Below are 14,419 nucleotides of genomic sequence, written 5' to 3'. Positions count from 1 at the left end.
CGGGAGTGCAGTGGAGGATGGCCCAAGTGCTTGGGCCCTGCACCCCATGGGAGACCAGGAGGAAGCACCTGGTTCCTGGCTTGGGTTTGGCGTGCTGAGCGCTGGCTGTAGCAGCCATTTGGGAGGTGAACCAATGGAAAAGGAAGACCTTTCTCTCTGTCTCTCTCTCTCTCTCACTGGCTAACTCTGTCTGTCAAAAAAAAAAAAAAAAAAAAGTGAAAAGGTCATGAACTGGGAAGCCCTCGTGAACGTGACTGGTGTCCTTTGGTGAAGAGACACAAGAGAGGGCTTTTTCTTCCTGCCACGTGAGGATATAGTGAGAAGTTGCTGTCCACTAATGAGGATGTAGAGTTTACCAGACACTGGGTCAGCTGGCACCTTGGTCTGAGACTTGCCACCCTCTGAACTGAGACATGAATGCTTGCTGTTGCAGCCACTCCAGCTACGATATTTCTGTTCTAGCAGTCCAAACTAAAAGCAAGGCTTTCTGCAAACATAAAGAACCATACAAATACATGCGGTTGTGTCACAGTGAATAATGCTCTGCATTTCTACATGAAAATGACTCTTATTATCCAAAGACATTTTGACTTATCTTTCAGTATGTTGCGATTGTTTCTTTAAAGAGAAATAGAAAACTATAAAAGCTAGGAACTTGAGTATTTTACTGTTTCTCTCTCTCTCTCGATATAGATATCTATGTTATTTTTTAAAGAAAGGATATTAGATTGTCATTCTTGTGTATTTTTTAAAAGATTTATTTATTTATTTGAAAGGCAGAGTTACAGAGAGGCGCAGAGAGAGAGAAAGAGAGAGAGATTGAGAGAGAGAGAATGTCTTCCATAACTGGTTCTCTCCCCAAATGGCCTCAGTGGCTGGAGCTGGGCTGGTCCCCAGCTAGGAGTCTGGAGATTCTTCCAGGTCTACCATGTGGGTGCAGGGGCCCAAGCACTTGGGCCATCTTCCATTGCTTTCCCAGAACATAGCAGAGAGCTGGATCGGGAATGGAGCAGCCGAGACTCAAACTGGTGCCCATATGGGATGCTGGCACTGCAGGTGGTGGCTTTACCCGCTATGTCACAGTGCTGGCCCCATTGTGTATTTTTTTTAAGATTTATTTATTTATTTGAAAGGCACAGTTTACAGAAAGGCAGAAGCAGAGAGAGAGGGAGGGAGAGACAGAGGTCTTCCATCAGCTGGTTTACTCACCAAATGACCACAATGATTGGAGCTGGGCTGCTCTGAAGCCAGAAGCCTGGAGCTTCTTTTGGGTCTCCCATGCAGATATAGGGGCCTCAGGGCTTGGGCCATCTTCTGCTGTTTTCTTAGGCCATAGCAGAGAGCTGGGTTGGAAATGGAGCAGTCAGCACTTAAACTAAACTGGTGCCCATACGGGATGCTGGCACTGAAGGTGGTGGTTTTACCTGCTATGCCACAGTGCTGGCCCTTCTTGTGTATTTTTTTAATTTATTTATTATTTGAAAGGCAGAATTACAGAGAGGCAGAGGCAGAGAGAAGAGAGAGAGAGGGAGAGAGAGAGAATATGAATCTTCTGTCCGCTGATTCACTCCCCAGTTGGCTGCAACGGCCAGAGCTGCGCCGATCCAAAGCCAGGAGCTGGGAGCTTCTTCTGTGTTTCCCATGCGGGAAGCACTTGGGCCATCTTCCACTGCTTTCCCAGGCCATAGCAGAGAGCTGGATTGGAAGTGGAGCAGCCAGGTCTCGAACCTGCACCCATATAGGTTGCCAGCACTGTAGGCAGTGGCTTTACCCGCTACATCACAGCACCTGCCCCCCTTGTGTATTTTTTATTTTTTAGAGATTTATTTATTTATTTGAAAGGCAGAGTTACAGAGAGGCAGAGGCAGAGAGAGAGAGAGAGAAAGTTTTCTATCCACTGGTTCATTCCCCAATTGGCTCCAATGGCTGGAGCTGCGCCAATCTGAAACCAGGAGCCAGGAGCTTCTTCTGGGTCTCCCACGTGGGTGCAGGGGCCCAAGGACTTGGGCCATCTTCTGCTGCTTTCCCAGGCCATAGCAGAGGGCTGGATTGGAAGTGGAACAGCCGGGACTCGAACCAGCATCCATACGGGATGCTGGCACTTCAGGCCAAGGCTTCACCGGCTATGTCACAGCACCAGTCCCCCTCATGTATTTTTTTAAAAATGATTTATTTACTTGCAATGCAGGCAGAGTGACAAAGATGGAGAGACAAAAAGAGAGATATCTTCCATCTACTGGTTCACTTCTCAAATGCCATAACAGCCAGAGATGAGCTGGGCTGAGCCAGGAACTCAATCTGGGTCTCCCACGTATGTGGGAGGAACCCAAGTGTTTGGGCCATCATCCGTCGCCTCCCAGGCATGTTAGCAGGAAGCTGGATTGGAAGTGCAGAGTAGCCAGAACTCAACCATGCACTCCTATAAGGAATGCAAGTATCCCAAGAAATTTAACCCACTGTACCCAAAAACTCTCCCCAATTCTTGTGTATGTTTAACTTGAATTTTATTCTTCACTATTAAACTATTCTTGGTCCATATAGATTTGGCATTTATGTTCTAATTCCATTCAGTTTGCATTCCTTTATTGTACCAGAAACAGAGGTGATTACCAAGGAGAATGCTACAACACTAATTTTTATATTTTATTTATCTTTTCATGTCCATGAAATAATTAGTACCAATAGGAAAGCATTAATCTTTGGCACATATACTTGAAGTTTGTAAATTTCACATTCCATGTACTTTATTGTGTTAAAACAGAGACATTACATAGGTGAATGTAAAAACAGTAGAACTATATATATATTTTTTCCCAACAAAAAAATCCTGGGATGTCTACATAGCTCAAAACATTTAACTATTTTTTCATCTTTAAAAATCCATGAACTTTCCAATCAAGTACAACTGAACTGCACTTGATTGATCTGTATTTGGAATACAACACTTCTCTTTCTCTCAATTTGCATTGCTGCAGAGGAAATGGGTTTAGCATACATGATTCAAGTGGGAAAAATTGTATATGTAATTCCAACATATTCCTTAGGCTGGAAAACAATCTCTTTTGGAGTAGTCATGTTTATTTTATAGTAACTCTACAGCAGAACAATTTAGTATGTTAATGCAGAAATACAAACAGCTTTTGAACAAAATACTATTGTCTAGCCACCTTACAGAAGCTATTTACTCAAGAAAACAACACAATTTCTTAGTTTCATGAATCATCTTTGTAAATATTTTGTCCGAGCTTTTCTTTCCTTGGGGTGGCGGAAGCAAATGAAAAAGTTTAAAAGCTCATATGTGTCTATTTTGTTTTAGCTTGGTGTATTTATTAAGAGTAAATTCTGTGTGTCTTTGCAGTTCATCGATATGTGTATTTAGAAGTTTCTCAAGTTCTTTTGCTCGCTTCTCTTCTTCCAGAAGGAAATGTTGTGCAGCCAAAGAAGCTGGGAAGGACATATCTGGGGGAGACTAAACAGAGAAGGAAAAATGAGATGAGGAACACAGAGCCCTCTTAAATCTTCCTGTCTCCAGGCTTTATCCCTGACATACTGTCAAACACCACCACTCTTAACTAAATTGTATGTCTCGAGCTGAACTCCTATTGTATAATGCTAATGAAATCCTCAAGGAACTAAGGAAGATATCACAGCACCATTACATTAAGAAGTTCTAGAAATGGACATTGTAGTGTTCAATCGCAATTGCAGCACAATGTAATCACCATAGAATCTGCCTAAAACATGCTGTATGAATTTGCAAAGCCAATGCTTCTCATCTGAAAGCAGGCAGTTCACAAAAGCTAAAGATTACAGTAGACTTGGATAAAGAAGGCTTATAAACAAACAAACAAAAAGAAAAGTTAAGGATTGGTGTAGGAATGGGGCTAATTGGTACTTGGAGTTAGCCGGGTGAGGAGGGCTGACTGTATGATTCTCCCAGGGATGAAAGTGTTGCCATAGTGGAGCAGGCTATGATGTGGGGACATGGCTGGCAAGTCCATTATAGCTGGGAAGTTCCATCCTTCTTGGTGATATGAAAAAGCAATTTAACTGTTTGCTACCTGTTGAGTGTATATTTACAAAAAATAACATCTGTGCTAAGGAATAAAGGGCAATATTAGATTAATTTTGTTGTTATTCATTGAAAAAGGCAAAGACAGTTGATTTTTTAAAAGGTAGGGGAAATTAATACTTTAATTATCTAGTTCTGTGGTCCTTGTATTTTTCTTTCATTTTTGTTATGTTAGGGATAATCTGACTTTGTGAAGTGTTTGAAGAGCCAACAATTGGTGTAGGAGGAACCTTGTTAAAGGGGGATTTAGGTCACCAGTCTGGCTCCTGACAAAACTAGGGATCATGACATATGATAGTGGAGTACTGCAAATTTATCTGAGTAGTAGCCCCAGCTGTAGGTACTGTGCCAGATGTGGTATCTTCATATATAAAACCTAATAATAATAACCTTGGGTACATGGTGTCTGGCTATTGATCTGGCAAAAGCATTCTTTTTAGTACTCAATAAAAAGACAGCTCAGAAATGGCATTCACAGGAGAAGGACAACAGTACACATGCATGGTCTTGCTCCTACATTATCTTAATGATGCTGTCACAATAAATTCTGAAGGGGCCTGGACTACCTGGACATTTCAAGGACTATTACATAGAATATGATATATTAACACTAGCATCATGTTACTAAGATCTGATGAGCAAGAAATAGCAAGTATATCGAAGGTTTGGAAATATGCAAATACTCCAAAGGGTGAAAGATTAACCCACAAAAGATTCAGGGACTTGTCACGTTGTTTTTGGTGTCTAGTAGCATGGGCCATGTTAGAATACCTTAAGTACAGCAAAAATTAATGCATCTTGAAAATACTCCACCTTTGGGTAGACTAATCTGACTATTCATTGAGTGATACAGAAGGCTGCTTTTGTTTGTTTGAACAAGAAAGGACTCTAGAGTAGGTTCAGGATAGAGTAAAAGAGATTCTTTTACTTGGGTCAAGTGGCTTGGCAGATCCCATATTAGAAGAATCTCTGTTGGAGAAGAATGCCTTGAGGAGCCTGTGGCAAGGCTCACTGTGAAAGTTATGTTGTAGAACCTTAGGATTCTGAAGCAAGGCCATGCCATCTGGAAAAGCAGTTTCTGTTCTGCCATTCAGTCCTGGTTGAGACAGAGCATCTAGCAAGTGGACAGGATGACTTGATCTACTCACCCTAGTGGATATTTCGTATGGGCCTAATAGCATGGTCTCCCTTTCACCACGTGTAATCTAGCTACTACTGCATGTCCTACCTGCTTGTTATAGAAACTAAAGATGAGCTCTTGATGCAGCACCATCCCTCAAGAAGACCAATCAGCACTTTGGTGGTAATTTGATGAGATCATGTCCTTTATACCTTGGAAAGGGCAATGTTTTGTATTTACTAGAATTGACTTGTATTCTGTAGGTTTGCCTTTCCTTCCTGAAGGGACTGGCCAGCACTACTGTCTGAAGGCTCAAGGAGTGACTAATCTGCTGCCTTGGAATCCTGCTTAATAGTAAAGAAGAGTAAGGTATTGGTCTGGTGTTATGACCATAGTATCCTTTGGTCCTAGCTACACACAGCACCATCCAGAGGGTGCTAGCATGCTTTGCAATAGCCTCTTGAAGACACAGCTGAGGTACCACTTGGAGAGTTTATCCTCTGAGGCTGGGGTACAGTTCTTCAGTATGTGGTATGGACTTTACACCTGTCATAAGGTGCTTTGCTTCTTACAGATAGAAAGGAAGTAGGACTGGCTTTATTCTCTATCCTTCTGTGCAATCTGTGCTTTCTGGCTCTGTACCTTTAGGGTTGGTTGGTCTTCCAGTCCTGAGTCTCAGAGACAGGTAAGAGTCCCATTGCACTTAAAGCTCTGGCTGCCATTGGTCAGTTTGAGCTCCTTGTGCCATCAGATCAGAAGCACAGGGTGTAGTCACTGTCCTGGAAGAGGTGACAGGCCCTAATCACCATGAAGCTGTAAGAATGTTACTGTACAGTGGAGGCATTGAGGAATGTGCTTGGTGCTAGATGATCATTTTACTCTTGTGCCCAGCTTTTACTATAAAAGGCAAATACGGAACTCACATCCTGTTAAGGCCATGGTATCCAGGGGTTGCCCTAAAGGGAAGCCATCTGGACCAGCAGAAGTGCTAGCTGAATGGGAAAGAATTTGACAGGGGTGAGGAAATGAGAAGCATCATTTAAGGCCTTGGGATCAATTGCAGCCCCCATTAACTCATTTCTTAGAAGTTTTCCCAGAAATTCTGACCAACCAGAATCTCAAGGCTCTGCCTGGGTGCAGTGAGCATTGTGGCGGCAGGGGGATCTGAGTGGTTCTAGTACATATGCTGGGCCAGAGTGTGTTTGGAGTAAAAATTTTTAATTAGTACACGAATGAAGAAAATGCATTTGGTTTTGCATAATGCAGAGTTTTCAGTGACATGGAACTCGAATAGACTGTCAAGGAGGCAGTGGGTCTCAGAAGACAGATCTGGAAGTGGTTATTTTGCCTAGTGGTTAATTTGCTGGCTGAGACACCCAAGTCCCATATTGGAGTACATGGGTTTGAGTTCTCTGGCTTCCGATTCCAGCTTCTTGCTAATGCAGACCCTGGGAGGCAGCAGGTGATGGCTCAAGTGGTTTGGTCCCTGACACCCACATGAAATATCTGGGTTGAGTTCCTGGCTCCTGATGTCAGCTTGGCCCACCAGCAGCCATTGTGGGCATTAGGGGAGTAATGCAGTGGATGAGAGCTCATGCTCTCTCTCTCTCTCTCTGTCTCTTGTGTCTGTCTCTCACATGAAGATACATCTGGATCAGAGGCACTGATTTGGACATTATAGATGACTATTAAAACCATAAGATAGATTAAAAACCTCCAAACTATGCAAATAAATTAAGAAAAAATAATTTTAAAAAAGAGAACCCTGGGTACTTACTCCTATGCCCATGTTCTTGGTGTTGTCATCAATGATAACTGCATTATTTAGTAATCAAGATTTAAAGCAATCTACCTATTATCCTTCCAGTTTACTTACTCTCCTAATCCAGCATTTCTTTGACTTCATTTGGACTCTTCCCAATCCACCGTCTTCCTCACGTCCTCCCTTCCTTTCTAACTCTGCCTGCATTTCATGTCCATCATTATAACCATTCCACACCGTGTTCCTCCCTGTATCCTGTCTCTATTCTAGTTATTGGGTAAAATATGGCCCTAATTAGCTTAACCCATCTGCCTGGCTCATGCCTAGACCTGAGCAACTGAATGCTGGAGCAGTCAGGTTGGGGGTGGGAGGATTACATTACAACATGCACTAGTTTCACTTTAAGATTCAACACCACAGATGCCAAACTGCCAATTAACGCTGCCTGGCGATTCTACTGCACTTGCCTAATATATTCATTTTCTGATTGATTGTCTTTGACTTGGCCTCCTCCTCAGGGAAGAATTCCCTCATCTCTCCCCATCCATTTAGAACTGTGGCCATATTACAGAGATTCATCCTTCCACCTATACTGTGGATCCTGTTCCTTCTTACTTTTTCAATGACTTTGCTTCTGCAAATGAACCATGTCCTTTCCTGAACCCTTCTCCTTTCACTATCAAACTCTTCTCTTTGAGCTCTCGTTGGACCACTAACTGTTATGAACCAATGCTTTGTCTTGGGACAATTTCTCCTTTATACTGCCTTAAATATTCTTATCCAGTTCCATAGACTTAAATACCAGTTTCACAAATCCTATTGACTACTTAATATCTTCATGTGGTCATCTAATAAATATTTCAAACCTAAATGTCCAACCTAGAAATCTTAATTTCTCTTCTGTTTCTTCCCTAGCCTTCCCATGTCAGAAATGGTACTACCACCTACCCAGTGCACTGGATGAAATCCCAGGAGTAATATTAGATCCCTCTTTTCCCCTCAATCCTCATAACCAATTTATTGTTAAGTCTGGTTTATGCTCTAAAACATTTCCTGGATCCATCATGTTGCTCCATCTCCAAGGCTACCAAGATAGCATCACCATCTTTTCTTGCTTGGAATATTGGAATAGCCTTATAATAGTTCTCCCCACTTCCATCCTTAATCCTCTGTAATTTATACTTTATTTAGCAAAGTTTTTTACAAAAACTGTTGACAGATCATGAATTCCCTCTGCTACAGTTTAGATATGGTTTGTTTTTCTCTGATATGGTTGCTGGAAGCTTGGTTCCCAGTGTGGCAATGTTAAGACATGGAGAGACCGTTAAGAGGTGAGTCACTGGGGTTTGCTACCCTTGGAAGGGATTAAGGTGGTTCTCATGGGGCTTTTGTTAGTTCTCATAAGAACAAGTTGTTGGAAAAGAGCAAGCATGGCCCCTGAGTTGCTTGCTGGCTTCTAGTATTCCGTGTGATCTCCCCCTCCTCACACACTCCACCATCATGCCATTCACCATGATGTGCTATCAGCCAAGTGAGCCCTCGCCTGAGCCAGCACCATGCTGTTTGGACTTTCAGCCTCCAAAACTGTGAGCTAAATAAACCTATAGACTTCTTTTCTTTATAAATTACCAAGCTTCAGGTATTTGTTACAGTAATAGAAAATGGACTAATACATGCTCCTACTTGAAACTTCCCAGTGGCTTCTCAGTGTTTTAAAATAAAATCCAAACTCCATCATTCAGCCTACTATCCCTGTACATCTGGACTTCCTCTGACTACTACTTTTCCCATTTCATTCCCTTCTTCCTCTTCCCTTTTAAGCTCCAGCACCCATTCTATTCTATGACTGCACCTATTCTGGCTATTGCATATAAATGGGATCATATAGTATATGATGTTTTGTGTCTAGCTTCATTCACTTAGCATGTTTTTGAGGTTCATCTACAGTATAGCATAGACTGATACTTCACTCATTTCTGTAGCCAAATAACATGCACTGATGGGGTTTCCCTCTTTTTGTACTGTATCATAGACTTGTCTCATATGAAGATGCATTTAGAGGAGGACTTGCCTTGAGACTGGCGTTGTGGTACAGGGGGTTAAGCACCGCCTGCCACAGTGGCATCCCATATGAGCACCTATTGGAGTACTGGCTGCTCCCCTTTGATCCAGTTCCCTGCTAATGTGCCTAGAAAAGCAGCAGAGGATGGCTCCAATGCTTGGGCCCCTGCCACCCACTTGGGAGACCTGGAAGGAGTTCTAGACTCCTGTTCCTGGTTTCAGCCTGCCCCAGCCCTGGCTGTGACAGCCAGTTTAGGAGTGCACTCATGTTTGGAATATTTTTCTATCTCTTCCTCCCTCTCTGTTACTCTGCCTTTCAAATAACTTAGTAAATAAATATTTTTAAAAAAGAACAGGACTTGCCTTACAGTGTGTGCTTACCACTCATACATGTTTAAGAATGGATGATAATACTTACATGTAAGGGGAGGGAGTAGGAGGGAGAACACTGGAAGTAGACAGGAAAAGAATAGCCAGAAAGGCAGCTTGAAGATCAGTGAACAGTGTCACAGAAGACAGAGAATAGAAGAGTTTCAAGAAAACAGGATTAAATAAGACAAATACTTAAAAGTGTTCATTTAGTTAGTAACTAGGAATCACAGACGGCATGGTAGGAATGGTATGGATGTGGAAGACAGAATGGAGCCGTGGATGGAAACTGCTGGACCCGCAACAATGAGTTGGCCTATGTCTCTCAGAGAAATGTAAGGCCTCCTGCACAGACTAAGTTCCCTATGCCCAACCCTACAACAGTAAAGGATTTTCTTTCCCTGTAACTCTGAAGGTTTAAGAACTCCTTAAAGGAATAATGTATAATTTTAGAAGTGGTAGGAGACCCACTGTTCATTAAGTTAAATCAACATATGCTTCTGCATGCCTTTTATGCACCTGTTAGTGCCAAGCTCTGTTTTAGGTGTTGTTATAATGGTAAACAAAAATAGAAAAATTCTCTGTTTTCATGGATTTTACATTGTAGGAAGCTAGGAAAACGAAGAAGCAAACAAAATGTGTCATAGTGAAGTACAATGTAAAAAGGGGGAAAAAAGCAAGACCAGGAGACAGGGAGTGAAGAGCGAGATGCTATTATAGGTTGGCTGCTCAGGTATCTCTGATGAGGTGATGTATGACAAACATTAGAGTATGATCCTAAGATCCTGAGCCATCCGCTATTAGAATAATGCAATAGTTAGCGGCTTTGTCACTTTGTGAAAATGTATTGCTTGACTGGAATTCGTGCTTAAAATTTGAGTCATTAAAGAGCAAAGTTTTGTTGGTACAGAATTCACAAAGTTCCCCTAGAGATTCCCATAACTTAAATGAGGAAGTTTCTTTACTTTCTGGGTTTGAAATTTTATTTTGTTGAAATAATGTTGGCATTTTATTGAGCTGTACACAAAGAACACTTCAGGGCTTTACAGATTGCTGCAACTTCTGAGGGAAACCATAGTGTGCCTCCCAAGATATGAAGGATTATTGAGCTAAAGACAATTAGGATGCCTTCCCTTCTGTTGGCCCAAGAGAAGGATGGAGATTTACGAAGACAGAAGGTCTTTTTATGTGCCCCCTTTCCTAAGGACAGGATGTAAATTTTTCATTACAACTTTTATTAGCTCAGAGACAACAGAGCAATCTGGGTGCAGACGGTACTTCTTTCCACTGTTCTGCCTTTGGAAGCCCAGGACTGCTTTCCCTTTGTTTTGTCACTTTTCTAAAATTCATTGTTCTTTGTGGAAGAGGATATATAAGCCAGACTCTAAGCCGCTACTTTGAGTTGCTTTTGACTTGAGTTGCTTTTGAATCGTTTTGCCCACACACTGTGCACTACAAGCATTCAGCTTGCTTGTTTTTTCTCTTATAATCTGTCTTTTGTTACAGAAATCTGTCTCAACTTTGAATTGAGGGTTAAAGAAAACCTGATAGTTTCTGCCTTTGCTTCAAAAGTTAAAAGTTTTAATTCTTTTTTTCTGCCACAATAGTTGCAACCTTACTTCCAAGCTCTTACTAATATAGGGTGACAGATTCCAGAAAAGCAGAAAAGAATTCATGGGATACTCCCATCTAATTTAATTGTTGTATTTGACTTTTAAAAATACTTAATATCAAATGGGCACTAAAACATTACATAATATAGTTTGAATATAAGGTAAGGTAATTGCTAAAAGTATTTTTATGTACTTTCTGAATTGGAAAAAATACATATGTTTTTAAAACTGATTATTACATTCAATAAATTATCACAAAATAGAACACTTCAGCAGAGAAGTAGAAACTGTTAAAAGAATCAGTGAAAATTCAAGAACTGAAAAATATTAAAATTGAAATTAAGGACCCTTCCTACTCATTTTCTGAATACACCATAATCTGATACTAAAACATGACAGGGATGGCAAAGGAAAATTATAGCTAATTTCTCTTATGAACACAAAGCAAAATTCTAAACCAAATATTAATGGACTAAAAAATCCAGTGATCAAGTGAGGTTTTGTTCTAAGAATGCAAAGTTGGATTAAAATCTGAAATCAAGATAAAGTATCACCTTAAAAGAGCAAAGGAGAAAAATATGGCTGTTTTCATAGAGGAAGAAAAAGCATTTGATAAAATGCATTATCTATGAACAAATCAGCAATTTAGGAATGAAAGGTAATTTCTCTAACCTTTCTAAGGGAATCTATAAAACATCTACAGGAAATATCATACACAAGGGTGAAATTTTGAAAGCGTTCTTTTTGTGATTTAGAATGAGAGAAAGATACTAGTAATATTTAATCCTCAGTGTTTACTGGAGAGCTGAGTTAGTACAATTAGGCAAAGAAAAGGAGTAGGGAAAGGTATAATGGTTTGAAAGTGAGAAATCAGACCATCATTATTTTGATTGTAACTATAGAAAATCCAAAGGAATCTACAGGACTGGAATAAATGGTACAGAGCTAATTGAACATTTCCTTAGGAAAAAAGGACTCAGAATATTAAGTTGCATCGTATACTAATATTAATTCCAGTTGGATTGTATATCTGAATATAAAAGTTAAGAACCACAGTGTCTAGAAGATAACATAGGGTATTTTTATAACCTTGGGACAGGAAAGAATTTTTAATAGGACACCAAAAATACTACCCATAAATGAAAAGAGTCATAAACTTGAATATATTAAAATTAGAAACTTCTGTTCATTGAAAGATACCATAAGAAAAGAAGCAAGTAAGAGTAGAAGATATTTTCAATACATAAACCGACAAAGGACTTATATCTAGAATACATGAAAAATCCTATAAATTAGAAGAATAAAGACAATCTAAAAGAAAATTAAGCAAAGAAGTCACTTTACAAAGAAGGATAGCAAAATGGCCAATAAATTTATGAAAAGGTGCTCCTTAGTCACCAGAGGCATATGAATTAAAATCATGGTAAGATATTGCTACACACTGACCACATGGCTGAAATTTAAAACACATGGTAACCTGTGTTTGAAAGAATAGAGAGCAAGAGAACTTTCATTCACTATTTTTGGGGATATTCATTGGCTTAATTATGAAAAGTTTGGCAATACCTCCAAATTAGAAATGACTAAAATTCCTATCAAAAGTAGAAGGAATAAATGAATTTTAGTTTCCTTGTGCCTGGTATTTATATACAATGACATACTATAGAGGAAAAAATACACAATGGACTACAATTATGTAAAACAATATGGTTGATGATGAAGCTCAGAGACAATGTTGAACAAAAGAAGCCAGACACAAAATAAGACATATAATGTGATACTACTGCTATCAAATTTACAAATTGGCAAAATGGATGATGGGAGCAAGTGGAAGTAGAGACTAGTAGGGGGGACATGAGTGATTGGACAGGTGTGATTGTTCTGTTGTCACCTGGGTTGTAGTTACACTGATGTGCTGCCTTTGTAATAATTTATCAAGCTGTCCACTTAGGATGTGTATATGTTTATATAAGTCAAGATCAATAAAAATATTGATAACCTGTTGCTCTATAAAATATACAGATCTTTGAGGGCTCATGGAACAGACAGGCATGAGTCCCTAAGATTACACATTTAAAAAGCACCACCTATAATTGTGGTGCACACCTCATAGTATATGCATAACTGTGGGCTGAAAAGACTTCATGAAACAAAATAGACTTTTTCTTTTCCTGCATCATTTGGTCAAATGACTTGCAGATCAGGGAGCAACTTTTGTTTTGTTTTTAGCTACTATGTACACTAGTATGTTGATATCAATGTAAGAACAAATAATTACCTATTAAACGGAAAAAAAAGTCCAAACAACCAGAAACTCACCAGTGGGAATACTTCATCATCGCTAACCAAAGGGCTTGTCATTTCTTTGGTTGGAAAAGTCAAAGGTAGTAATGAAGGTGTTGCACTTCTCTTTGGCTCACAGTTTTGGCTAAGTCTAAAAGAGAAGGTATATTTGTTATTGTTGCTACCAGTGATACATGCATGTTTATGTGGCTAAGAATTCTAATTTCCTTGATGTCTTCTTACAAGTAAAACACAACCAAATGTTTGGGTTCTTTATCTGGGTATTTTTTTAAAAAAGATTTTCCTAATGAATAATTTTTGCTTTACTTAAAAGATTTAGAATGATTAACAGTGGAGCAGAAAACATGATAGTTGTTAAAGCTATTCTGCCTATGTTGCTTCCTCTTCTGTGTTTTCCTTTTATATCTCTGTGCCATTTAATTAAATAATCTGAAGCCGGTTTAAGAAAAATATTAAACAGCTGATATTGATGCCCTTCAATATTTTAGATAGATACTCTGTTTTTAATCTCTGTTACACTTAACTTTACTGGCTTTCTTAATAGAATTATACTTTTTATTCATGATAAAATAAATCTTTGTATAAAAATTCTAATTTCTACTGAGCTTAATGATGTATATAATATTTTCAATTTATACCATCTTGACTTTTAGTCACATGATCTTGAAGAGTCAACCTTATCTCTTGGTAACTTTAATTTTCTTTTATAAAAGAGGGTTGTTATGAGACTTGAATTATTTAATACATGTAAAACACTTTGAACACAATAGCCGACATATAGTAAGCACCCAGTAAAGATTAGGTATTATTGTTATTATTATTTTTAAACTCATTTGGTTTTCAAAATAATCCTAACAATGTGAATACTATCTATAGATAAGGAAACTAAGACTTAAAATTTAAATTATTTTTTGAGTAATCTACTTTCTAAATCCGAGTAATTGCTAGGAAGTAATAATTTTCGATTTTGGACTTAAATCCAGGGTTTTTTTTTTTTTACTTCAGAACCCATAATTTGGAAAAAAGGCACAGCATGCAATCTGTTATTTGTGCTAAAACAGAGGGTGGAAAATAACAGTGAAAAAAAGAATACCAGTGAGATTTTAATTTCAATTTGC

The 14,419-nt window shown here is 39.2% G+C and overlaps 1 protein-coding gene across 2 annotated transcripts in view; it reads right to left on the bottom strand.

The window, feature by feature from the left end:
- Positions 1-2,405: 2,405 nt before the first annotated feature.
- The window catches only part of DEUP1 (deuterosome assembly protein 1), a 101,297-nt gene continuing 89,283 nt past the window's right edge, over positions 2,406-14,419 (bottom strand). Inside the window, exons 13-14 of one of the 2 annotated variants that reach the window (XM_008262709.4) lie at positions 13,317-13,431; positions 2,406-3,469 (exon numbers count right to left, since the gene is read on the bottom strand). In XM_008262709.4, the coding sequence (XP_008260931.1) occupies positions 3,293-3,469; positions 13,317-13,431 (292 nt within the window). In that variant the 3' untranslated portion in view covers positions 2,406-3,292. The remainder of the gene's footprint in view (positions 3,470-13,316; positions 13,432-14,419) is intronic. The other variant, XM_089332403.1, reaches the window with a different exon arrangement.

This window comes from Oryctolagus cuniculus, chromosome 1 (assembly GCF_051225735.1).
Source record: "Oryctolagus cuniculus isolate XC-2025 breed Fujian yellow rabbit chromosome 1, ASM5122573v1, whole genome shotgun sequence".
Classification (NCBI taxonomy): Eukaryota; Metazoa; Chordata; class Mammalia; order Lagomorpha; family Leporidae; genus Oryctolagus; species Oryctolagus cuniculus.
The sequence above is the reverse complement of the archived record's forward strand: the minus strand, read 5'-3'. Positions and strand labels throughout refer to the sequence as shown.